Source organism: Lichenostomus cassidix, chromosome 3, assembly GCF_008360975.1.
Source record: "Lichenostomus cassidix isolate B80296 chromosome 3, HeHo_3.0, whole genome shotgun sequence".
NCBI lineage: Eukaryota > Metazoa > Chordata > Aves > Passeriformes > Meliphagidae > Lichenostomus > Lichenostomus cassidix.
This window is the reverse complement of record NC_139483.1, coordinates 48,762,555-48,786,679: the sequence shown is the minus strand read 5'-3', so window position 1 is coordinate 48,786,679 and position 24,125 is coordinate 48,762,555. Positions and strand designations below refer to the sequence as shown.

At 39.4% G+C, this 24,125-nt stretch overlaps 1 protein-coding gene across 3 annotated transcripts; it reads left to right on the top strand.

The window, feature by feature from the left end:
• On the top strand, window positions 1-23,988 carry IFNGR1 (interferon gamma receptor 1). Of its 3 annotated transcripts, none has more exons than XM_085055668.1 (7): window positions 1-193; window positions 8,779-8,893; window positions 9,294-9,466; window positions 10,466-10,614; window positions 11,319-11,490; window positions 12,561-12,673; window positions 18,949-23,988. In XM_085055668.1, the coding sequence occupies exons 1-7, from the start codon at window positions 106-108 to the stop codon at window positions 19,456-19,458; spliced, it is 1,320 nt and encodes a 439-aa protein (XP_084911794.1). In that variant the 5' UTR covers window positions 1-105; the 3' UTR covers window positions 19,459-23,988. The 3 variants fall into 3 exon arrangements, with proteins under 3 accessions (XP_084911794.1, XP_084911793.1, XP_084911795.1); XM_085055667.1 differs by having other exon boundaries at window positions 11,319-11,517; XM_085055669.1 differs by lacking the exon at window positions 1-193 and adding an exon at window positions 567-745 and having other exon boundaries at window positions 11,319-11,517.
• The last annotated feature ends 137 nt before the right edge of the window (window positions 23,989-24,125 follow it).

Here is a 24,125-nt window from a genome sequence, read left to right as displayed (position 1 = left end):
GCAGGCGCCGCAGAGGGGCAGGGCGGAGCGGAGCGGAGCGGAGGCTCCGGGTCGCGGCGGGGCTCTGCAAGCGGGGCGGCCTCCGCTCGGTCCCCGCCGGGCGCCATGCGGGCGCCGCTGTTCTTCCTGGCGCTCTCGGTGCTGCTGGTGTCCCACCGGAGCGCGGCTTCCCACGGGGAGCAGCCGCCCGCAGGTAACGGGCGGGGCGGGGGCATGGGGCGGCCCGGGCCGACCGAGCGATGGGGCAGCACGGGTCGCCTGAGGGGCGGCGGGACCGGCACCGGCCTGCCGCGCCCTGCCCCGCAGTGCTCCGTGCCCGAGCGCCGCCGGTGGGGCTGCCGGCCCCGCGTCGCTGCCGCCTCCCGCTGCGGGCTCAGGGAACCGCCGGGGCAGTGCGAGCGGCCGGGCGGCGCCGGGGAGGAGCCCTTGCTCCCGGGGCTGTGCCTTGCTGTCCCGCCGAGGCGCTCCGGCCCTGGCCCGGCCCTGGCCGTGCTCTCGGGAGCGGGTTCAGCCTGGCCCCGGAGGCCACCTCGTGGCTCGCTCACCGGCGGCGCACTGGTGACATCAGCCTTCATGTCGAGTGTCTGCTCATTTTGGCCCGCAAAGCAAGAGCCGTGTGTGCATCGGACGGGCCTGCTCCGCTGTGCTTTATGACTTCGCATGGCCAAAGAAGTAGAGAAACTAGGAATTTCAGTGCGAAGATGGGGAGCACAAGACTGGGGAGTGCAAACGAGGCAGTGGGAAGGTGGGGTGGAACACACACATTTTGGGCAAGCGCTGCTGGGGAGGAGGGGTGGCTTGACAGAGAACAGCGTAGTGTCTTCACAATTTTGGCAAGTAAATTATGAGATAGTCAGATTTACAAGTTTCACTTTAAACTGGAATAGTTCATTATTAATTGTGATTGCTGTCTAATAGTCAACACGGAACGATCATTTCATTTTTATTGAGACTATTGAGAGCTGGCTGTGTGCCCAGGCTCCTTGGATTCTGCAAGTGGAGATTTCCTGGAGTTTAGGTCCGTGCCCAGGTGAAATGACTTGAGTTTGAGCATGGGTCACACCATAGTTTGGAAGTCTGCCTAAGTCTGATGTGGACTAGCAGTGCTAAAAATGGCAGTCTGCCTACATTCTTGACCCTTAATAGCTGGTGTTTTGAATGTCTGGCTTTTTTGTCTTGGTTTCCCATTATAACTGGCAAACCTTGCAGGGAAACTACCTTTTTCAGCAGTTGATCAGTAAGGCAGCTTGATACGTTAAATATTACCTTCCGTGACCTGACTTAGCTTCTTTTAAGGGCATGCTTTTATTACTAGTAAAATATGCCACTTCTGTGTTGTATTAAGCATTTTTAGGGTAAAAAAACACAATACCAGTAAATCACTTGTCAAACAAACCTGCTATAATCCAGCCTAGTCCAGCACAACAGTTATTTCTGTAAGAGTAGAGAGCAGTGCTGTGGTGTAGATGATGAAGCAAGCTGCCTAGAAGCAGAAAAACCATGCAAGTGCAGCAAAATCTCAGCTCAAAGGAGCAGAATATATTTTTGAGTTAGGTTTTGAAAACACAAGCAGCATTTTCTTGGTGACTTGCACTCAGCTTGGTCACAGCTGGTATAAGGATGTCCTTCAGAGACTTATCATATAAGTAAAAGCTTATTTTTTTAGTGAACAAATGCATCATGAAGAGAATTCTAATTGATATTGCTGTGTATTAGTTGAACAAAAATGCTGGTTTTATATGTAATGACTAATGGCATGTCCTTACTTCATTATTATATTGATGCAAGCAGATGTCCTGACTTACAGGGGAGGAATTAAGGTAGAAGGGGAAGTCAGAAGCATGTTTATGATGCTTTCACATACAGAATTGCAGAATGGGTCAGGTTGGAAGGGATTGCAGTGGGTCATCTGGTCCAACCTCGCTGCTCAATCACCATCATCCTAGAGCACATAGTACAGGATTGCATCCAGATGGTTGTTGAATGTGTCCAGTGAGGGAGACTCCACAGCCTCTCTGGGCAGCCTTTTCTGGTGCTTGGTCACTCACATAGCAAATTAGGTGGTAGAAAGTGCTGTATTTAGTTATCGTCTACTACAACGCTTCTCATCTATAATAAAAGGGAAGAATAGTTGTAAGATAGATAAAACAATATTTAGCCTGTATTATTACATCAGGTTTTTTAAGTGTCCATCTTGCGCGACTTAACTGTGGTTTTTCTCAAGATGGTGATCTCAGTCTGCCTCTCCTCTTAGTACAGCTTACAACCTTGTGGAGATTTTTATCATAAACAGTGACTTTTAAAAACTCCACAGAACAATGTCAAAGCCCTGAGCCCTGAGAAAATAAAATTCTGTTGTGAATAGAAGCTGCAAAAATGCTCTTAACACTGTGTATAAAGTTTATTCATGATACTTACAAAATCATTTAAGTTCATTTCACTAAATATTAAAAAAATTAATAGCTTTAAATTTTACCCCGATCATGGTCCTTGCTTCATTTGTAAATTAATGAGTAAGTTTGTAAATTAAATTTGTAAGTTCCTTTGTGAATTTGAGGTCTTTTGAGAACTTCTGGTAGAAGCTCCTGCATGAATTGCTGTTTCCTGCATTAATTTAAGCTTGTTTGTAGTAAATTTTCTAAGGAAGTACAATCCACGTATGGGAGTGGCATTACAAGAGAAATGCATGTCCTGTGTTGCTTTTGGAGGGGTAAATGAAAGTGGGCATTTTCATGTACACCATGTGGCTGCTGCCACTTAGAAGAAAGTCAGTCAGGTAGCAGGCACAAAATTCTTCATCACCTTGCTCATTGGTGTTTGCCAGTCTGCCAAGCTCCCAGCGAAGCACAGCCAAAGGCAGCTCCCCTCCAGCAGTCTGACAGGAGCAGGCACTGTTCAGTGACTGGCCTGCCAGAGTTGCACAGAGAGGGGTGCATGCTAACCCAGGTGTGCTGCCCTGAAGGGGACATTGCAGAAGGCAGAGCCCCTGCTCTGACAGCCATTTCCCATTTCTCCCCATGGCATGTGCTCGGTGCTTCTGCAGCCTGCACTGAGCAGTGACCTCTTCCTGCTCGGATTCTGCCCTGTGGTGCTGGGCCGTGCTCCTAGCTCTCTTCTAGCCCCAGATGGCTGAACTCTGTTTTAGTACAGGCCAATTCTGTTTGATTTAGAACAGATTTAAGTGAGGATATAAATTATTAGGAGGACAATTTGTCATGATTTAACCAAGCCCCACGCAGCTGCTTGCTCACTCCACTGCCAGCGGGACTGGGGAGAGATTAGAAGGGTAAAAACTTGAGAACTCATGGGTTGAGATAAAGATAATTTTATAGGGGAAGCAAAAGTTGTACACATAAGCAAAGCAAAGCAAGGAATTAATTCACTGTTTCCCGTGAGCAGACAGGTGTTCAGCCATCTCCAGGAGAGCAGGGCCCCATTATGGGTAAGGATTAATTGGAAAGACAAACACCATCACTCCAAATGTCCCCCTTCCACTTCCTCCTTCTTCCCCCCACTTTATGTCCTGAGCATGATACAACACAGAAAGCAGCAACACTCTGGCCGCCTGCCAGCCCATGTGGATCACCATGTGTTATCAGAACATTCCCAGGCACATTGTAGTGAAGTGATAAGCAATACAGCAAGCAGTGAAAGCAACGAGCACTGCACTCAAATATACAGTCAGAAAAGTGAGCACCAGGGCAAGTGCAGGAACCTGCTCATTACTGGCTAAACAGCACTAACAGCTATAAATTCAGTCTAGTACATCCCAGTCAAGTCTGTTGTTGTCTCAAACCCTTTGAATCCCAAGTTGGGCACTGAAAAAAATTAAGGAAATGCAGCCTTCAGAGATAGACAAAGTTTAGTCCATCTTTGAAGGCTCTGAATTTATGACTACATTCTTTCATCCTTAGCATTAACTTGCTGCCTTCTGAATCCATTTTTCAAAGCATTTTCTGCCTTTTTGCCACCTTTTTTTCCTATTTGGGTTTTTTTTTCAATGCATATGGCTGCAGAGTCCCGTGGAATCATTCAAAGGTAGTGCAAATTTATCTGTTCTTTTTTCCCTTGTCTTCATTTTCACTGGTGGTGAAAGCTAGAAGAGTAACTTTTTTGCATTTGTGAAGTCATCAGAACTGCTACCCTTTCTGGGTGCAGTTAAAGTGGATGTGTGAGCTCAGGTCCCCATATGGACCATTCACTTAAGAGCTGGACTCAGTGGTCCTTGTGGGTTCCTTCCAAATCAGAATATTCTGTGAACTGATGACCTTAAACAACTGTAGGTAGAGCACAGGACTCCCACTGGGAAGGCACATTTTTCCCAGTCAGGGGCTCAGAAGGGACTGATTTGTTACTGTTGCATCTGTCTATCTTTAAATAATGAGTTAACCATGACTCCACAGCAGAGTTCAAACTTGTCCCTCTTGGCCTGTTGAAGTGACTTCTAAGTGTTTTCCTGCGGTGTATCACTTGGGGATTACAAGAATTTGTTTTTAATGGAATCCAAAAAAGGAACCAACTTTCAAAATATGTTTTTACTTGGGTTTTTTTTCCACAGTTTGTCTTTTCAAACTGTGAAAAAATAACAAAAACATTCAGTTTGTGCTTTCAGTCTGTATTTCAGTGCCTAAATATTGTTCGAAAGGCAAGTATGACTTGAATGAGGTTTTATGGCTTTTAGGGCTGCTGTTGTCTCAGATAGCTGTAGCATAAATTCTGCATTGTGGATTCATCAGGCCCTGTTCTGTTACGTGCATTATTGCACTTCAGCTGAATTCCACTTGCGTGAGCAGTGGTGACAAATGCCTCTGTGTATACAGCAGTGCCAGAATGAGGAAAGGATCCGGTGTTGCACAAGATACAAGTATGAGCTTGAAGGCTGTCTCATTTTTACATCTCAGAAATGTCCGGTTCATTGATTTAATTTTTGCTCTAGGCAATGCATTGCTGAGGGTCAGTGAACAGGTAGGACATCTACACATATAAAAAATACTAAGTCCTTCTGTATATGCTTTAAAAGCAGATTTTATTGAGTATGTGACTGCTTCAAACTTGTTGCATAAGTACTTTCCCTAGGTAGGAAAGCACTTACATAGTGAACAAGAATGTCAGGTTTCCACTGGTATAGAAATCTTTCTTTATGACTATATGGTTTGCATATGTCTGACCTTGCTGAGATTTGTGAGAGATATGCAGTTTGAGTCAGGGAAGTGAATGTATAAAACAAGACTAGTTAGACTTGTTCTTCACAAGTTTTTTCTTTCACAAGTTACTCTTGTAGATAAAAACAAGCATTTTCTGCCTTGATGATGTACACTTTTGGAGCAGAACTGCATCCTATATTGTGTGCAAGTAGTGGATTAGTTATAACAATTATCTTAGTCTTAGAAGACACAGCTAGGAACACTTGTGTATGTTACTCGGGAAAAAACCTCTAAACCAACCCAACATCCCCCTTACTTCTTAGCAGCCTGAAAGCAAGCAGCAGCAGATACTTGCAGTAAAACAAGTCTTTCAGTGGAGTTTGGCTTTTAATTTCCTCCCGTATGTATTTCCTTTCGGTCTGCTATTCAAGTTTGCTGAAGATGTAGCTGTCTACTAAGTCTTAAATACATTAGTTAAGGTAATTGCACATTAAGAAGGAGTTTGATTATGTATATACACATTCATGCCCTACGGTAGTCACACTTGAGATCTTTGCCATCAGTGTGGCAGCAATAGTTTGGGTTGTTTGCATATGGGCAGATAAATACATTTCTGTTCAAGTTATAAACTGATGCAGGTGTGAGTTTGCTGAGATAAACTCTGTGGTTTTGTTCCCACGTCTGTTCCCTGTTAAATGTTTGACTTCCAGGTCACTCTGTGGTCATGTTTGTCTCTACTTCTACCCCCTCTTAGTCGTACCTTTGCTTTCCTATATTCTAGTTCTTCATCATCAAAATACAGGCATGTTTCATTTCTTTTGGCACACTTAAAATAGGTGTATCTGATTGGCCTACCATTGCCTTTTATTCCTTTATTCTGTGGATGCAGACCTGCTTTCTGGAGTTCCTTTTATAGCATTTTACAATACACATACACATTTCAATTGCTGTGAAAAAATTGTTCTTGCTGTTCTCTCTTGGCTTCTCCTCAGACAGTATTGCTGTCTTAGAAGGCAAGATGAACTGCAGGTGGAAATCACTTCATTGGAACTGGAGGCAGGCCAGAACGTGTTGAGTTTCCTGTGTCATGCATTATGACATGAATTGCTTATCAGTTTTCTTCTCTTTCTTTCTTTCCATGCTTTCTGTCTCACTGCTTGAATTTGCACGTTGTGTTCCTTCATTTATGTTTATTATAAATTGAAAAGGAGTTTTATGTTTAACAATTACCTTTGTGGCACTAGCTGCTATTGTCATCTTCCATTTGTGCCTGCAGAGCATAGAACATGGTGTAACATGTTTAGAAAAATGACTGCTCATTATGGATTAAGTAAAACCGGGTTCACATAAAGCGTTATGGCCTTTTAACTGGCATTATGCAGAAATGGCATCTATAAAGATTAAACATTAGCACTTTGAAAATCTGCAGTGTTCTCTGTGGTCTGGACTCTTGATGCTGGAATGAAATGAGACTGTGGTGTCCCCAGGCACTGTCTGGAGAAGAAACCATTAGAAATCAGATAGCCAGCCTGAGTAAAGGGGATGTGAGCTGGGCAATGAAGACATTTTGCTTAGCTCCCTCTGCAAGACCTCACTTGCCTTGGGAGAATAGACAGCACCTCCCAGTGCAGTATAATTGGCAAATTTGCCCAAGATGCATTCAACTCCTGCACCCAGATAATTTGTAAAAATACTGAACAGAACAGGCCCTAGAACTGGGCCACTTGGAACACTGCTGGTCCCCAGCCAGTGCAGCCCCATTTACAGCAACCCTTTGAGCTCTGCCCTTCAGACAGTTCTTCACTCAGTGTGCTCTGAATGTGCACATCCCATGGCTGCAAAACTTGTTCAGAAGAACACAGTGAAGGACAGGATCAAAAGCCTTGTAAAAATCCAGAAACAGTACATTCACTGCCTTCCCTTCATCCACTAGACAAGTAATAAATCAGTTAAACAGGATTTTCCCTTTGTGAACCCCTGTTGACTGTTCGTGGTGATTGTATCATTCTTTAACTGTCTTTTAAGAGCACCCAGTATGATCATCTCCATAATTTTTCCAGGTGCTGAGGTTAGGCTAACAGGTCTGGTTTCCTGGGTCTTTCCTCATGCCTTTCTTGTAAATTGGAATAGTGACTGGCTTCCAGTCAGCAGAGACCTCCCCAAACCTTAGGCAGATGATGGAGGGGTCCTACTGTAACATTTGCTACCTCATTCAGTGCTCTGGGGTCAACTCCTTTTGTTAGGTAGTTGCTTTTTTATAACAATACACAAAGGTTAAAATTTCATAAGGCTACCTACACTGTGGCTTAAAACTGCGTATTTGAAGTAATGTTTTTGTGCTTTGGCTCATCTGTGCACTTGACGCCTCTTCTGTCAACTTGTCACCTTTTTGCTTCTTGTGGTTGTGAATTTGATGATTATGTTTCTTTTTTTCCAATAGCTGAAATACCACTTTTGTACTTATTGAAACATAAACCACAGAAACATTTGCAGAGTGATGTATGTTACATGTATCGAACCTTTGTGGTCAGTAGCATATCTCAGCCTCTCTGTATTACTTTCAGTAATGTGTTATATTTGTGGTCTTGTTCTCAGGATGTGAAAATTGTTTACTTTCCCTCAATATATCACAGAGTGAAGTTGCAGCACTTGCTTTGTGAACCAGCAGCAGTGTAGAGTAGGTCAAATATGAGTTTCCTCAACATTTTGTAAAAGCTACATTGAGAATACTAAGGGTGCCAAACCAGACATTGCGAATCTGAGTAGTAACAGTTAAAATTGGTTAAGTGACCTTAATTTATTTTCTTTTCCTGAGTGTCATGTGACAGTTAGAGGATCCTGTAATTTTCCTTCTCCTACAACTGCTTCCTGGATATCCCTGTTGTAGTTGGTGCTTAAAACAGATACTTGCTGCACATGGAAAACTGTCAGTGTTGCTTATTTTTGCCTTGCTTTACTACATTCCCTCTGATGTTGTTTGCTAAGTTTACTTCAAATTTGTTCCTGCATATGGAACTACATTATAGTTTCAGTTTTCAAATTCCTTAAAAATGTTTGTAGTTTATTTTGGTCATCACAGTTTACTGAAAATACTGTTGGAGCAGTAGAAGTATCATTGTTAGAAATTTGTGTGGCGTCCAGGCTTTCCCTAGCAGGCCTGTTGAATTTTGGTCTTGGTGCTCCAGCTCTGGTACCATCTTGTACGCCACCCACTCCAATTCAGTTTCTGAACAGCAAGAGAATTCTACAGGGAGTGAGCTAATATCCTCTAACTTGAGTAAAGTCTTATTATCTGTCTTGCTGGTATATCTGTAAGAGACCAACACAGGAGTATAATCATCACTCCTTATAAACCTGATATGGGCTATCTGATGGACTTGTTTTCAATGCTCATGGGTTATCTGATGTTGTTGCAAAGAGGACAAAAGCTGTCTCTGCAGGGGAGATGAGTAATAAATCAGTTTATCAGGCTCATAGGTATTTGTACTGGTGAGAAACTAGCTCATTTGGGGGAAGTATTTGTGATTTTTATGTCTAGCACGTTGCCTTTTCCAAATAATTTAGAAGTACATGTGTCTGTTCTTGTGTTTGCAAAGGTCTGTTTATCAAAGTGCAATTGTTCTCTTTCTTCTAGTGCCTTCACCAATGGAGATTGTAGTAACATCTGAAAATTTCAAAACAGTTTTGCATTGGCAGTACCCATCTGTGTCGGAAACTCCTCATTTTATTGTGGAAGTCATGCCTTACAGGTAAGTTCTTATTATTTTATTATTTCCTATACCTGATATTCTCTAGAAGCATATGAAAGCAGTCAGTCCATGGTAAATTATTTTGTTTCTGTGTGGTGAAGTCATGTAGGGTAAAGCTTGCCCAAGTGTAAATTAAGGCAGAATTTGTAAAGTAGCAGGATGGTTGAGGTTGGCTGGGATCTCTGGAGGTCATCTGGTCCAAGCCCCTTGCTTGTGCAGATCATCCAAGACTATGTCCGATTGGCTTTTCAATATCCCTAGGGAAGGAGATTCCACAACCTCCCTGGGCAATATGTGCCCTCATGAGTCCTGGCTACCCTCAGTTTTTTGTTACAGGCAGTGTATTGTATGGAATTGTGCAGTTGAAATTGTATTAACTATTACTTCATCTGTTTTACAGTTTAGGTCGTTATAAGAACGTCTCAACCTGCATTAATATTTCAGCTAATTTTTGTGATGTCTCAGAGGAAATATGTGAACCTTACTCATCTTATTGGTTTCGAGTTAAAGCTGTTGTTGGGTCACAACAGTCTGAATATATCGAGGCAAATGAGTTTGTTTTGCAAAGGCATGGTAAGTTTTATCTAAACATTGTAATTTTTTCCAAAAATTTAGAAAGTTAGTAATTACACTTTTTGCTCGTGTTAATTGCTTTTGGGAATATCTTAAAGCTGGGAGTCCAGGATGAAATGAAGTGTGATGATTGCTTAGTAGGAACTTCATAGTATTTTTTAGCCCAGACTCTGTGGAATCTGAATATTTGTTTCAACATACCCAAAGGCAAGAAGGTGATGCCGATGGTGCACTCTGAATCCTTCCCATATTCTTGCTTGGTGCCCCAGACACCAATTTAGGGTAGGAAAGTGTCAGCGGATGACGTGGACCTTTAGGCATCATTGAAGTAATGATACTTTGCTTGATGCTAGAATGCCATGTACTGATAACTTCAGGTATCTAGGTACTATCTAGAAGTTGTAACTGGATAACTAAGTTGCTAGTTCTTAATGTAAATCCTTTGGGCTGTCTCAGAAAAATCAGTCTTTAACATTAATAGTTTGTTCAGACCATTAGACACAAAAAATTCACATAGGCTGTTGCCATGGGAAATCCAAAGTTTCCAAATGTTGCTCCCAGTGAGATTTGCTTAGCTTTTCATATATCTTTTGTTTCAGTACAGTATTGTTTTTGACTGAGCTGATTTTTGGTGGGATCTAGTCAGCAGGATCTTGTGTTTGGTTCTCGTTCGTGTATATGTGTTGAATTGCTGTTAATTTTTTCTGTTGACAGCTGAATTTTTATGGCCTTATGTGTGTAGGAAAGTTGAATTGCCTAACAGTGAAATTCTTCATGGACAATCTGTTTCCATTTTAGAAACTGATTGATTAATATATCCAAGTGCCTTCATTACTTCCAAGCAACAGAGAGGTCTGACCGCAGCTATGCAATATGAACAGCATGGAAATAAATACATAATTCTTTTTAAATCTCTGATGAATTTTGGAAAGCTAACTATAAATACCATATTTTGTGTTAAAAGCTTTGGCCTAATAGCAAAGGTGCAATGTGTTGCAGGAAAAATCGGACCGCCGAAACTGAATCTCTCAAGACATGGTGATAAAATCATGGTTGATATTTACCATCCTGTATTCTCTCTTTCTTGTATTGAAGACATTTATTCAAAGCTTGAGTACTTGGTGACTGTTCAGGATAGTGAAAATAAGGTAAGTTCCAAAAATAAAATTGAAAATTAAAAACACTTTTTTACTTTAAATGCCTGTACTACGGATTTAGTCCTATGACACATGGAGCTAACAGATACCAAGGAAATAGTTGAACACCTAAAATGTTAAGTGCATTACAATGACATATGTGAATGAAAGGTCTGGATTTTAGTTGTCCAAATGAATGTTTACAACAAAAATCAATTTATTGCATTAGCTGTACACAAGATAGGAGTTACTTGACCACATGCTGCTGTTTCTGTGTACATGCTAAAACATCGGTAACTTTATTTGTGCCCCTCTCACTTGTCTAAAGAGACCTTTCATTTAAGAAAATGACCTTTCAAGATACTTATATCTGTTAATTTAGCAATCATGGAGGGTAAACTTGAGGAATATTACAGTAGGTGTGTTTACTTACAGTTAGCTTTTCATATGCATCTAGGTACAAGTTTTATAAATTAATTAGGAATGTGAATCTATACTATGAACCACAAATTTTAGCTGGGAAATACCGTGGTCTGATCAAATACAGTATCCTAAGGTAGCCAGTAAGCTAATGTTCACACAGCTTTTGCAAGGCATATGGGTGATGTAGGAAAACACATCGAATAGTGTTTTAACATTTTTGGAAGTGGTGGAAGGCACTGTAACATTGTTTTAGTGATTCAAATGATACAACACATCTTTCTTTTTTTTTTCAGACTGAAGAGCTCTACGAAGAAAATTGTACAATGCATAAGTGTAGTCTCAAAATCCCTGTTCCTGATGAAGTTTCCAGTTACTGTGTTTCAGCAAAAGGAGTTTTTGAGGAGCTGATGTTTGGCACTCCATCAGAGGAAAGCTGCACTTCTGTTCCTCTCAAGCAGACATCGAGTAAGAGGATTCCAGTGCAGGTTCTAAGTACGAACATACTGAATCTGAACACAGATCTGATCTAGCAAGTATTTGAGCTCTGATACAGCCATGGGATGCCTGTGGGAGAATAGAAAAAATAGTGAAAGTTTAGTCATTCTTTTCCAAATGCACTTTGACAGTTCTGACCTTTATAGACCATGTATTATTTCCAAGTGACCCTGACTTCTTTTTGGGGTGTTTTCCCTGTGTTGTTGGTATTACAAAACCCATTTCCATTGCACCTGATCACTGGTGTAATTAAAAAATCACAAATGGATCATTCACTGAGCTATGTGATTTTCACAGGCATTGTCTCTTCTAGCAGCTGGCCTTTTGCTCAGCCTCATCACTGAGGAAAATGTATGTAGTCTTTTGATTTGAAGCAACTATGAACTTACGGTCATTAAATTGAGGTACTGATGTCCTTTTCGTAATTAAAGAGAACAAAAGGCAGATAGTGACCCAAATTTATATCTCTGAACCTCTTACAGACATTGTAGTTGTATTTCATTATGGCCTGCAATTTCTGCAATGAGATAAAATTGATAGAAGCAGTTGTGTTTTTCTTGAATGCGTAGGAGCAGCAGTATGAGTGAGGGGGGAGAGCATTAATGACTCTCTCTCATTAAGGAGAGTCAGACTTGTGTAGTTCTGCTAGTAAATATTAACAGTTCTGTGTTTTGGAAGATTTCACATTTTACTTTTCCTTGCATAGTTATGTCAGTTAATATGCTATCACATGGAAAATGTACAAATCTCATCATCCCTGTCTGTCATCCCTAAGGAGCAAAAATTTAGTTGCAAAATTCTTTCATTTCTATAAAAATGTGATCATGTTTATATAAATTGAAAAGTTTCTGTCATTTTAGTTTTTATTTACTCCATAAAAGTTTTATGAGTTTTCTTGTGTGAAAAAAGGTAGTAGATTGACAAATTCACACATTACAGCTAAGCATTCTGAGCTATTAGAATTTCTGATGTTTTTCTAAATGATACAGCAGTGGCTTGTTTTTCCAAAATTCCCAATAGATTTTGCTTTAACTTCTTAGGTACACACTATATCATCATTCTGTGTGTTATTGGGAGCTTGACTGTAATACCAACAATATATTGTGGCTGCAAGAAACTAAGGAAAAAGAACATAAAGCTGCCTAAATCTTTGGTAAGTTCTATAACTACTGTATATTTATGCCAATCTCCTGGTTTTGTTGTTGTTGTTGTGTTTTGGTTGCGTGGGGGTTTTTTGGTGTGTGGTTTTTTGTTTTTTTGTGGGGTTTTTGTTTTGGGGGTTTTTGTTTGTTTATTTGGTTTGGTTTTTTACCATGGTCTCATAGATACTTAGAATTTATGCCAGTCTAATATTCTTGATAGCCTTTGCAACCAGATGCCTCTTTTTTTTTTTTAGGCTAGACTTCAGTCTCTCTTTAACTGAAGTAGCAGTAGCTGGTCTAGTTTGAGATTGGTTCTTAAAAACTCAATGTGTGTGTATCTAGGCAGATTTGTGCACGTTTTAGTAGCAGAGACACAAAACCACAGAATCGCTGACATGAGAAGAGACTTTTTGAGGTCGTCTAGTCTGACCCTTTTGCTCAAGCTCAAGAACAGGTTACCCATGAGCGTATCCAGATGGCCTTTGAATACCTGCAAGGAAGGAGACTCCACAACTGCTCCAGGCAACCTGTTCCATTGTTTAACCATCCTCACAGCTTTTCTTACATTCAGAAAATATTCCGTGTGTTTCAGTTTGTGCCCATTTCCTTTTGTCCTGTCACAGGAGCTGTGAGATTCCTTCACTAAATGGTGGTATTGGAATTTGGCTAAGTGCTACAATGTTCTTAGTGATGTGCAGCGTAAGGGGAGGGACTAATAGTGCCGTAGGAAAAGGGAGGAAGGACTCGTGGAAATCTGTTCTCACTCTGAGGAGATACAGGGAAGAGAGGTCAGCCACTGCTCTATCTTGAAAACTCCTGTAGCTATCCCTGGGAAACAGAGTGGATGTTCCTTAAAGAGCAGCAGCATTCCTTGATTTCATGTCAGGCAAGAGTGGAGTATCTAACAACTGTTGTAATGTTCTCCTGGTGTCATGTTAGTCACAACAAATGAACAACCACAACTTGAAAGAACTGCCGCGTGAAGCAGAAGTAAAGAGTAATCATAGCAAGAGTTTGCCTTCTCAGTGGATGGAGGAAGTCTCATTTATAGAGAGAGTAGACAATGATCTTCGATTTCATGTTCTTGAGTTTCAAAACCCTTTAAAATGACCTCTCCATAGTCAGTGCCTTTGACACCTCTGGAGTCTGCATTCTTTGGAATAAAATATTAGGAGGTGAGATTGCTCTGACTAAATGGAGATACCCAAGCCAGAGATGGTCCCTTTGTAGTAAAGCAGTGATCTAGTCCATCAACTTGTGCAGCACAAGGTGATTCATCTTGTTCTGAAATTATATATACTTCTGGTCAGACAAAATGCTCTCTAAAGTTCCTGTTTCTTTCCATGGACTGTGATGGAGCCAGGGGATTAGTTTGGAGGTAGCTGTTCACACTGTAGGCTTTAAAAAATCAGATGAGAGAAACCTCCCTGATGACATCTGCAGCTAGGCCCTAATATCAAAACACACACCTTGTAGAGACACTGGAGATTTTTTTGTCATCTTCATGCCTGTGTGTAATTATCTGAATATGTAACATTGTGTCCTGTGTACACACAACAGTAATTTTCGTGAAGACCATTCATTGTAGCAGAAGATGGGTCATGCAGAATTACTGTCCTGTGGTCAATGGATCTACAGTTATTTTGGCTTTCCAGTAGTGCAGTGATATCCCATCTAAAGGATCAGGAAAAAGAATATCACAAATAGAATGTGTGCTCCTTAACACCTGTGAGCCTCTTGATGTATTGCAGCTTCATGCTTGAGCTCGTCATATAGAAATTCATTTGTGTGCCCACATTCTCATTTTACTGTACTGTATACTTTGTGAACCACAGTCTGGTTTACATTCTACATCACATTTTGTTGCTAAGGAGCTGAATTAAGCCAATAACTATTTATAAATACTGTTAACTAGGTGGTCAGACACTGAGACAAGCTCCCCTAGGAAGTGGTCACTGCCCGAATCCTGTTCAAGAAGCATTTGGCCCATGCTCTGAGATGTATGGCTTGACTTCTAGGTTGCCCTGAGTGGAGTCAGGAGATAGACCCTGATTCCCGTGGGTCTCTTCGAGATCAGGATATTCTTTGTTTCTGTCCATTTCAGTCTCTAGTGACAAATATAAGTTGCAGAGCTCATGGAGTTAGTTTCAATACAGGTGATATGACTACTACGAGAATGTAAAATGAGCAGTTAATAACTTATGAATAATTATGGTTAACATTTAAAGTAGTGAATAAACAATTTAATTAATATGAAAAATAAGTTTCATTATATGACATTATCTCTATAGACTTAATGGCACTTGGAGCCTGTCACTGACCTTGAATATGTACTAGGCATTTCTTTCTGTACAGGGTATGATCATGGTCCCCTACCTGAGCTTGTCTGAAAATAAAAACTTCTAGGGAGTTTTCCCATCTGTTAAAAGGCTGAGCAAGATTTCCTACCTAAGAATCACTCTTTTCCAATATTCTGCTTCCTGGCGGCTTTACGTTTATGCTAAAACATCATTTGAGTGACTTCCAACAACTTGGAATTTTCCAACAGAAGGAAAAATAAGAAAGAGTAACCATCAAGCAGCTACCTTTGCAAGTCTCACATACTCGGAGAAAAGAAAAAAAATCCTTGCCAGTTAGAGTTCAAGAGTTTTTACACTGTGTTTCCTATGCTGTTTGTGACTCCCAAGAATTACATGTCATTTGTGTCTTGATCCTATTTCTACAATACAGTTGTCATTCAGTATAGGCAATGAATGATTTGGTTCACCGGAAAACATGTTTGTTTAAATGTTCTAAACGTCATTATAAATGGTAGGATCCTACCAGGAATATGCTTTTGTGAAATGGGACAGATTTCTTTACGAGACTTTGTTATTCTGCCTGGATCAGAAGAATCTGATGTTTCAGCAGTTCAGCTGTAGTTAAAACTTTTTTTTTATTTATCTCACAAAAAGTATTACAAGAGGCTGTCTCTTTGCACCCATCATCTTCAGTCATTGCAATTTGTCCTGTGGTTATTGCTGTACTAGATCTTTGTTCTAAGATTTGTGATAAGGGCTTACCCACTTTTAAAGGAACCTGGCCCTAACTTAGTGATGGGCTGTGGGTATCTCTTTCTCTCTCTGCTTTAACTTCACTGTTTTTCTTCAGCACTTTTTGTCTTTAAGTCATGGCAAATATTTTTGTGGGTAGAAAACATCCACTCTATAAGAGAATGAGCTAAAAGTAAAAGTTGAGTCTTACTTAAGCCAACTTTTCTGCTATCTGCTGATACTTTCTCTGGTTCTGACAGGAATGACAAGGCTATGTTCTCTGTTTGTATTTGCAGAGCACTTAAGGGTATTCACAAAACACTTGAGAATTTCCTTTGCAGCTCTGGGTTTTTTTTTTTCGTTATAGAACATATATTTTTGATGTGGAGAAACTAATTGTTCCTGTAAATATTGACTGATACTTGCCATAAATAATTGTCATCTTACAAGAGGGAAGCTGCTTCATTACTTTTGTGAAATTTTTTTCCCTGTGAGCATCTTTGGGGGGCAGTAACATAGTCTTCTGTTCATAAATTTACATAGAATTAATGTTTTGTGGAACCATGCAAAGACCTCACAGATTTTTGCCATCATCCTAAAAAGATTTGAAATTGAGTTCTCAAACTCTCCTCCATGAAATGTGCACCTGAAAATTACTTGGAATTCATAGGTGGACACATCATTAGAAAAGGAAGTTAAGAAAGCATCTGTTTAATTACCTTAACTGTTATGGTTTCCTTGGGATGTATTTTTTATCTGTGTCCGTGAGCCTGACTTTCAGCAGTGTATCTCCCTAGTCTCTTGAGACAGTGAAAGACCTGAAAGCTCAGGTGCTGTCATTGGAGACAGGAAGTTACATGAGTACCTGCACATGCCAGGAAATACTGCTGATATCTGTCTTAAGCTCACTGGCTGTCAGTTTGCTAATATTAGATAATGTGCATAAAAGAAAAATATTAACTTACCTGTAGTAAAGACTCTTCTTCAAATAGCAACTGAATCTTAATTACCCTTGCTACTTAAGATCTTTTGAATGGTATTCCAGTTAGTGTAATAAGCTGTAAATCTTATCTTTGAAACGAGAAACAAATGCACAGGTTGCTAAATTGTCTTATCATAACTCAGTGACTCTTAAAAAACTTTCAGTGCCGGGAAACGCACAGGAGTTTTTTCTTGTGGTTGCTTCCTTCTTTCATGAATGGGAATAGGAGTGTCTTTGCACCATCTTGCCTTGGTCAAGAACTTGCCAAGAAAAAAATGGGTTTCCTTTTTTGAGAAGTCTTAGATGTAGTTGTACAGATAATATGTATTTTATCCTCAAAGTCTCTAAGTATTACCAGCTGTCCTTGTGAAATGCAGGACCTGTGTAGAATATGAGGCTATCCCTTTAACACATTTTAGGACTGATTTTTAAAGCTGTGTGAAAATCCTAGAAGGACAGAAACAAGAACTCATTGGGTTTTGTTTTTAACTTCAGTTTAGCATGTACTGGTATGGGGAGAGATGGAAAGCTGAAAATGCAGCTTCTGACTATAGTTTCTGTAATATTTTGTTTTAATTCACATTCCTCAAGTATTCCAGCATACACAGAGAATTACCTTGTCTTGTCACTTGCCTTGTGATTATTGGAGTCATATTTTTGCTAACCCCCATCCTGAAAAAGTACAGATGGAGGTCCCTTCAAGATCAGTGTTGCAGAGCATAAGTATCTGGTATTTTAGATATATATCCAATAATACCTCTCTAAAGAGATTATCAAAAAGTACATTAATCCTATCAGCTGTTCTTAACATTTTCAGTATCTACCCATTATTGGTTGTAATCTCTTCCTTGCAACTAACTTTTAAGCATCTGCTTTTTATGAAGGAGAGATTTCCATGAATTCTTGTGGAAATTACTCTGAATATTCTTTATGTAGTATTCTGACTGTTTCCACATAACAGAAAATGAAGATTCAGAGATATTGATGGCTGAATGGCATCTAGATTGTACTGTGTCACGAGCCACCTGAATTCACTTTTAGCTGTTTTTTCAGTTGCAGCCCTTGATCCCTCAGGGGATTGCCTCACCTTAGTGGTGTTCACACAGCTGTTTGTACAACTCACTTAGATGACCAATAACTGCTCTTCAGGGAGTGTTTGCTTGGCTTGTAGTGGTGTGTGTTGTTTGGCTAGTTGGTTTTTCTAAGTTGCAATGCTTTTATTGATCCAGCCTTAACCCCAGAGTAGCATCAACAGGTATCAGGGCTACTGAGGGGAAAGATAATGGGATTGCAGTGAGGGATGAAGGCAATTTCTAATGAAGTCAGCACTCAGTGAAGGAATGAATGTAAAGCTGCAGTCTCAGAACATTTTGATCAGGGAAGACTCTTGAAAAGCACAGTCAGATTGGATCATCTGGTGTTGATGGCCCTCTCAGTTCTTACACTAAGACAGACTGGGAGGTTCTTTGTGCCCATTTGTTATTTTTCTTCTTCTTTCCTCCTCTTGTATACATCCCTTTCTTCCTAATTTGCCTCCATCTGAATTTTCAGGCAGATTTTTTTTTACGAAGTATCTGCAAAAACAGTGATTGTGTATTTTATTAAGAAATTCACATATCTATAATACTTGATAGTATGTGATACAGATACCTAGTGAGTTAAAACATTTGGAAAAGACTGTTAATTAAACACTATTAATAAAACACTATTAATTAATTCCTTTCTCCTAGGCGTTTTGTTATCTTTAGGGAACACCATCAAATAGCTGAAAATTTACCCTGCTCTATTTTCCATGTGTATGTATTCTTGAAAAGACATGACAAAAAAAAAGGCTAAAGAATCTAAACAGGCTGGAGGCATACCATAATTGTTCAGGACAAGCTGGAGCCTGGCCATTGAAGGAGTTCATGTGATCAGTGAGCGGAGGAATTTTAAAGTGAAACATCAAAGTTTGTTGCAGCATTGAGGGACTGCTTAGTGACTGTGTGAAATAAGTTGGGAGAATTCAGCATACATAGGGCTACTGGAAATATTATTCACTTCCCTCCTGGCTAAGTCAGGTGCCAGAAATTATCACAGCCACTGTAAGTTACACTCATTAGCTATAGAGTATGAAAGGTTTCCCTGGCTGAAGAGTATTACATCTCTTTCTTCTTTTGCTTTTTTGCAGTTTTCTTTTGGAATTGGTTCTAATGATGTTAAATTTGTTCATATCAACTTACATATATTTTAAACCATTAAACTCAAAAAGTGATTTTTTTTTTCATTTAAGGCCAATGTGATGAGAAACCTGAGTGGAAATGCCTTACTGGGACCAGTGTCGGAGGGGAAGTATATATCTGTAATAAGCTTCCCATCAAGCCCCTCAGCACTGCCAGTGAATGGTGAAGTAACCTTGCTGGAGATAGAGCCAGAAGAAGAAACTGTTATTCCTGAGAATTCCTATGGAGAATCTCCTGTCCCTTCCCCAGAAGCACCAGCCAAAGTAGAAGAGGTGCCTGTGCAGGAAAGCACAGAGGAGGTATCTTACAATGCTGATGAACAAAACTGTGAAGTGAAAGAGAATTACTTCATTTCTGACAGTAACCAAATGGATATATGCAGTAAGTCTTCAGGGGTAGAGATTCCTACCACAGAAACACAGCAAAAAGTCACTCCAAGCAGCTGCTTCGTTTCTGGCTATGACAAGCCTCATGTTCCATTAGATATGTTGATGCTAGATGTTGGTGAAGAACAGCCTGTGAATGCTTACAGGCCAACTCTGAGTAACCAAGGTAACTAAAGTGTTTAACCACAGCTAAGAAAAAACAGCATTACTGAAGGTTATGGAAATTCTGGGTTAGATTGTGAACATCTATGAATTGTACTTGTTCTGATCAGTACACAACTGAAGCTAGTGTCTGAAAATGGCATAAAAAGTGTGGGAAAGTTTCATAATAACCCCTTTTAGAAATGCTTTTATATATAACTCATTATTTCCTACTTGTAATAGTGATGTGGTTTTTACAATACTCTACAGAAAACATACAATTGACTATAAAACAGCAGCTGTACCATTATTCACTTCTGCTTCAAATCCTTTTCCAAATTCGTTCAATTAACATAATGCTTAAGAAATCCTTCACTTGATTATGATATACATGTGCAAGAAATGTTTGAGAGTTTTTACCATTATTGGAGGTATCCTCTTGCTTATCTTTTTCTCTTGAAGAGTATTTTTATATTAAATGCTGTTATTTCTTTTGAGTAAGAATATGCCTATGAGCTCTTCCTGTATATCTTAAGAATTTGATTCCGTGTCAAAGAAGTAAGAAGTAGTTGCCATAAACTAAAAACACAAGAAGTTCACCTTACCACGAGGAAGAACTTCTTTGCATTGAGGGTGGGTGGCAGAGCACTGCAAGAGGCTGCCCAAGGAGGTCATGGAGTCTCCCTTTCTGAAGACATTCAAAACCCACCTGGACACACTCCTGTGTCACCTGCTCCAGGTGACCCTGCCTTGCCTGAATGTTGGACTGGATGATTTCCAGAGGTTCCTTCCAACCCTAACAATTCTGTGAAAGTACCAGTTGTTTGTAGTCTTTGCTGTTACTTGAGTGTAGCAGCATCCATTTGTATCACCTAGTGACATGGGTAACCATGTCACATTCTGGGTAATTCCAGAATGCATTAGCAAGCTCACTGATCATCATTGAACAAAAAAAAAAAAATCTAATGGGTGGTTGCACAAATTCTTTAGAAAATGTCTTCAAAATTCAGAAGGCTGGTTTCTTCTGGGACATTTTTATCCTAATTTTAAGAACAATATGTTCTTTAAATAGAAATCGATAGAACTTCTTCCAAGCATGTTTTCTAGCAGGATGAAAATCACTGCCATTTCCCCCCTTTGTATAATATAACTCAGGAATTACACAGAATCACCCTCTAAAAACACAACTGAAGACAATAGAAAAGTAGTGTAGTTAAGTTGTACTTCATAAGTTATATTGTCATGTGACAGCCTTCTGGATTTTGTGTCACAGAGATTGTAGTTTTGAAAATTGAAGAATTTTATATTTTTATATTTCGTTTTTCATATTAAAATCCATGCAACCCATTTATTTGCCTTTAGTCAAGATTTGATAGGTATTTTCTATTTGTAGGAAATATTTAGAGCAATTATTAATGAAGCTTAGTTCAGGAAAAAAGCACACTTTACGGGTCCATTTATACAAAATTGTGATTTTGTTTTAAAAGACATTTTCGTAGGATTGTCAGAATTGTTAGCATGTTACAGCAGGTGGTTTTAAAGGAAAACCAATATACTTCTGTCCATATATTTCTCAGTGACATGAGTATTCTCAAGGTGAAGCTAGTTTAAGCAGCAGTTTCAGGAGTGCTTCCATTCTTTTATATATCAGATAGTGACCACAATGGTACAGAAGATTTAAAGACAACAGCTGGTTTTCCCATCTCTACTCACAGGAAGGTAACAGATTATCAAAACCCTGCTAACCAATTTTAGGAAAAGGCAAACCAAGCAGGTGAATTTCATAGTTACAATGTCATGGAAAGCCCAGTTAGTATTTGTTAGCTGGCTGTGATTTGTTTCTGCCTCGTGTTCAAACATAGTGAGACCCCCAGCAACTTTTTCAATGTCATGTTCTGGGTTGAGTTCCTAGAAGACAATGCTAAGTGACTTCCTGCTTAGGATTCACTAATGTGTCATCAAAATCAGCATTAATGGCACTTGAAACTTCAACTAAACTGACTTTCCATGTAGTGATGTGGTTCATCACTGAAGCTTCTATCAGGCTGTCAACTAAGGAGATTTGCAGCTTTGTCTTGTGCAGAGATTGGAGTTGGTATAACTTCTTCCTGGATTTGGACATTTGTTGATAAATATGAATTGCAATAAATACCTCAGGAATTTATAAATGTCAGGTAAGTGTTTAAGTTAAACTTGGCTCTGAATGGATAAAGAGGGCATTATAGACTGTGAAGTCAACCTTGTTTTTTGGGAAGAAGTTTCTGATCAGACAATTTGGTGAGTATTTTCTTTGCTACTGCTCAGAGTATTTAACCTTGCAATTGGTAGCTTGGTTTCCTTCTGCCGGTTTTTTTTGTGTTTTTTGTTTTTTGGGTTTTTTTGACAAAAAAGTTTGTGTTCTCCCAGAAGGTCAGGAATTAGCTCTGGCAGTTGTTGGATTTCATGTATCTGCCTCAAGACCAAGATTCTGTCAGAATTACATGATTTTGTTTTTTAAATTCGATTTACATTCTTAACACTGTCTGTGGAAACCCTGGTGTTGTTAGAACTAAGACTCAGCATCCTAGATTTGAGTGAGCATAAGTGTTTCATTGTTCTGGAGGATTTTCCTTTGCTGACACACTGGAAGAGGAATGCAGGTAGACACATTTTAAAACCAAGTGACTATCTCAGATTCTTTTCTCTTCTGCCTGCAATACAACTGCATTGTACATTCTTCTGAATCTTTCAAGTCACATGTAGTCAAATGTGAGTAAAAGAACCTAGCCAGGAGCTAGGATATCATTAGGAACACTGACAGGTGTTAAGATCAATAAGAAATGACACAAAAATATATCCTAAGCATATGGGAAACATTTGGCATGGGAGATGTGTGTATTGGAAAGGCAGTGTTACTTTGTAAGCTGAGAATCATGAACAGTAGTACGAGTGCTTTGTACTATACCACACACAAATATATATATATAAATATATCTCTATGCACAACAGACCTCCTCTTGAAATATCACAAGCTTAAATGTACTTTTAAATCAAAATTTCTGAACTGTAGTTACAAAAGCCACTGAACTAGCATCATCCCTGCAGTCTGTCTTCTGTGTACTGTGTACTTAACAGGTAACCAGTAGCACAGAGATAGTTTGGATGTTTAAATTGCTTAGGCCAACTTACAGCTTTCATAATTGTGAAATAAAGAAGTTTAAGGGTGCACAAAGCACAGGATTCTTTTATTAGCTGTGACTAGCTGAAAATGGGAGGTCACAGTGAGATAAGGATATGTTTTTCGGTCATTAAGTTCTGTTACCACCAGTCCTGTTTTCAGCAGTTGCCAGTAGTGGTATTGAGAGCCTAAAAACAGGGCAAGTGCCTGGTGGTATCTCTGGATACAATCCAGCAGCTTGCAGCGTGAGGACTTCTTGGGAGAGGGAAATGGAAATGCCTTTCCAGCTACAGCTGGTTAGCCTTGCTTTTGCAGTTCTGTAACCGCACAAGCAATGTAATTGGGAGCCTGTCAGGTAGTATTTATCTATACATTTTCAGCTAATTGAATTAGTTTAATTAATTTTCTTGCAATGAAGAAGTAGTTTGCTTGAGCTTCTGAATAGCCATACATAGCACCTTGATCCAGAATATGAAAGTGCCTAATATTTACACACTCAAAATAATCTAATATTCATGCCTTTTACAGAGCTTTCAGCTATCCAGTATGACACACTTAAAAGGTTTTTGCCACTTCAAATTTTTTCAGCTGATTTTTACTCTTGTCCTGACTGCTTACCATTCCTCCCTTCCTCGCTCCTGAAGATAATTTGGGTGAGGATGTAATATAAGACTTCACAACATTATATCCTGTGAAAGAGAACTTCACAAAACTTTGGCCTCATACCTGACATTTCTAAGAAGTTCTTTAATTCTTGTTCTTGGGTGGACACTGTAATTTTTTATTGTTAGATCTGCAGTTAACAGGACACAGTATTGTGGCAGTACTGTGTGCTGGCTCAGGAACAACAAATGTGCTTTTGTGTGGTTTTCCACCTAAATCAATAATGTACCTTAAAAAAAATTGTCAAATCTACTGACATCTGTGGAAACAAGAGACCACATAGAGTCCCAGTTGCCTGGAACAGATTTGCATATTGTTATGTAATCCCTCACTAGAAGATTGCAGAAAAAGAAACTTGCATGAGAAATCCTGTTTTTCTCAGGATTGGGAATAACCAGTTGCTTTGAAGTGGTTCCATGTAAACAGTTGAGTATTAATAAATAATAGATGTACTTGGTTCAAATTAATTGTTTCAGCATGTCTTTAAAAAACCAAAAACCTAAAAAACAAAAATGCACAACCAAAACAACAAACCAAATACAAAGCATCTCAGGAAAAGGTGACCTGTGTAGGTTTCTTTAGTGTGATTTTTTTTTATAATTCAGTCCTTTGACTATGATGTTCTTGTTTATTAATATTCTTTGTGTATTCTCCAAATGGATGCAGTCATTAGTCTGAAATCTGTAATTCTTGTAAATACTGTATATATTAAATATTTTTATATTAAAATAGAAGAAGAAAAATGTGTCTTTGCCTCTTTTTGACTGTTAACTTTTGTTCTGATGATTAAATCTGCTTTTGAAGCTGTCTCAGTTCATGTTAGTTATGTGTAGTGTGTGCTTGAACATTATTGAGAATCAACAGTGTTTGGGGAGAGATG

What these genes read in the sequence shown, in the direction of transcription:
- IFNGR1 (XM_085055667.1), top strand. Translation starts at nt 106, where the DNA reads ATGCGGGCGCCGCTGTTCTTCCTGGCGCTCTCGGTGCTGCTGGTGTCC. An exon ending in GTGGAAGTCATGCCTTACAG is followed by an intron (nt 8,894 to 9,293) that starts GTAAGTTCTTAT and finishes TCTGTTTTACAG; the next exon opens with TTTAGGTCGTTATAAGAACG. An exon ending in GATTCCAGTGCAGGTTCTAA is followed by an intron (nt 11,518 to 12,560) that starts GTACGAACATAC and finishes TTAACTTCTTAG; the next exon opens with GTACACACTATATCATCATT.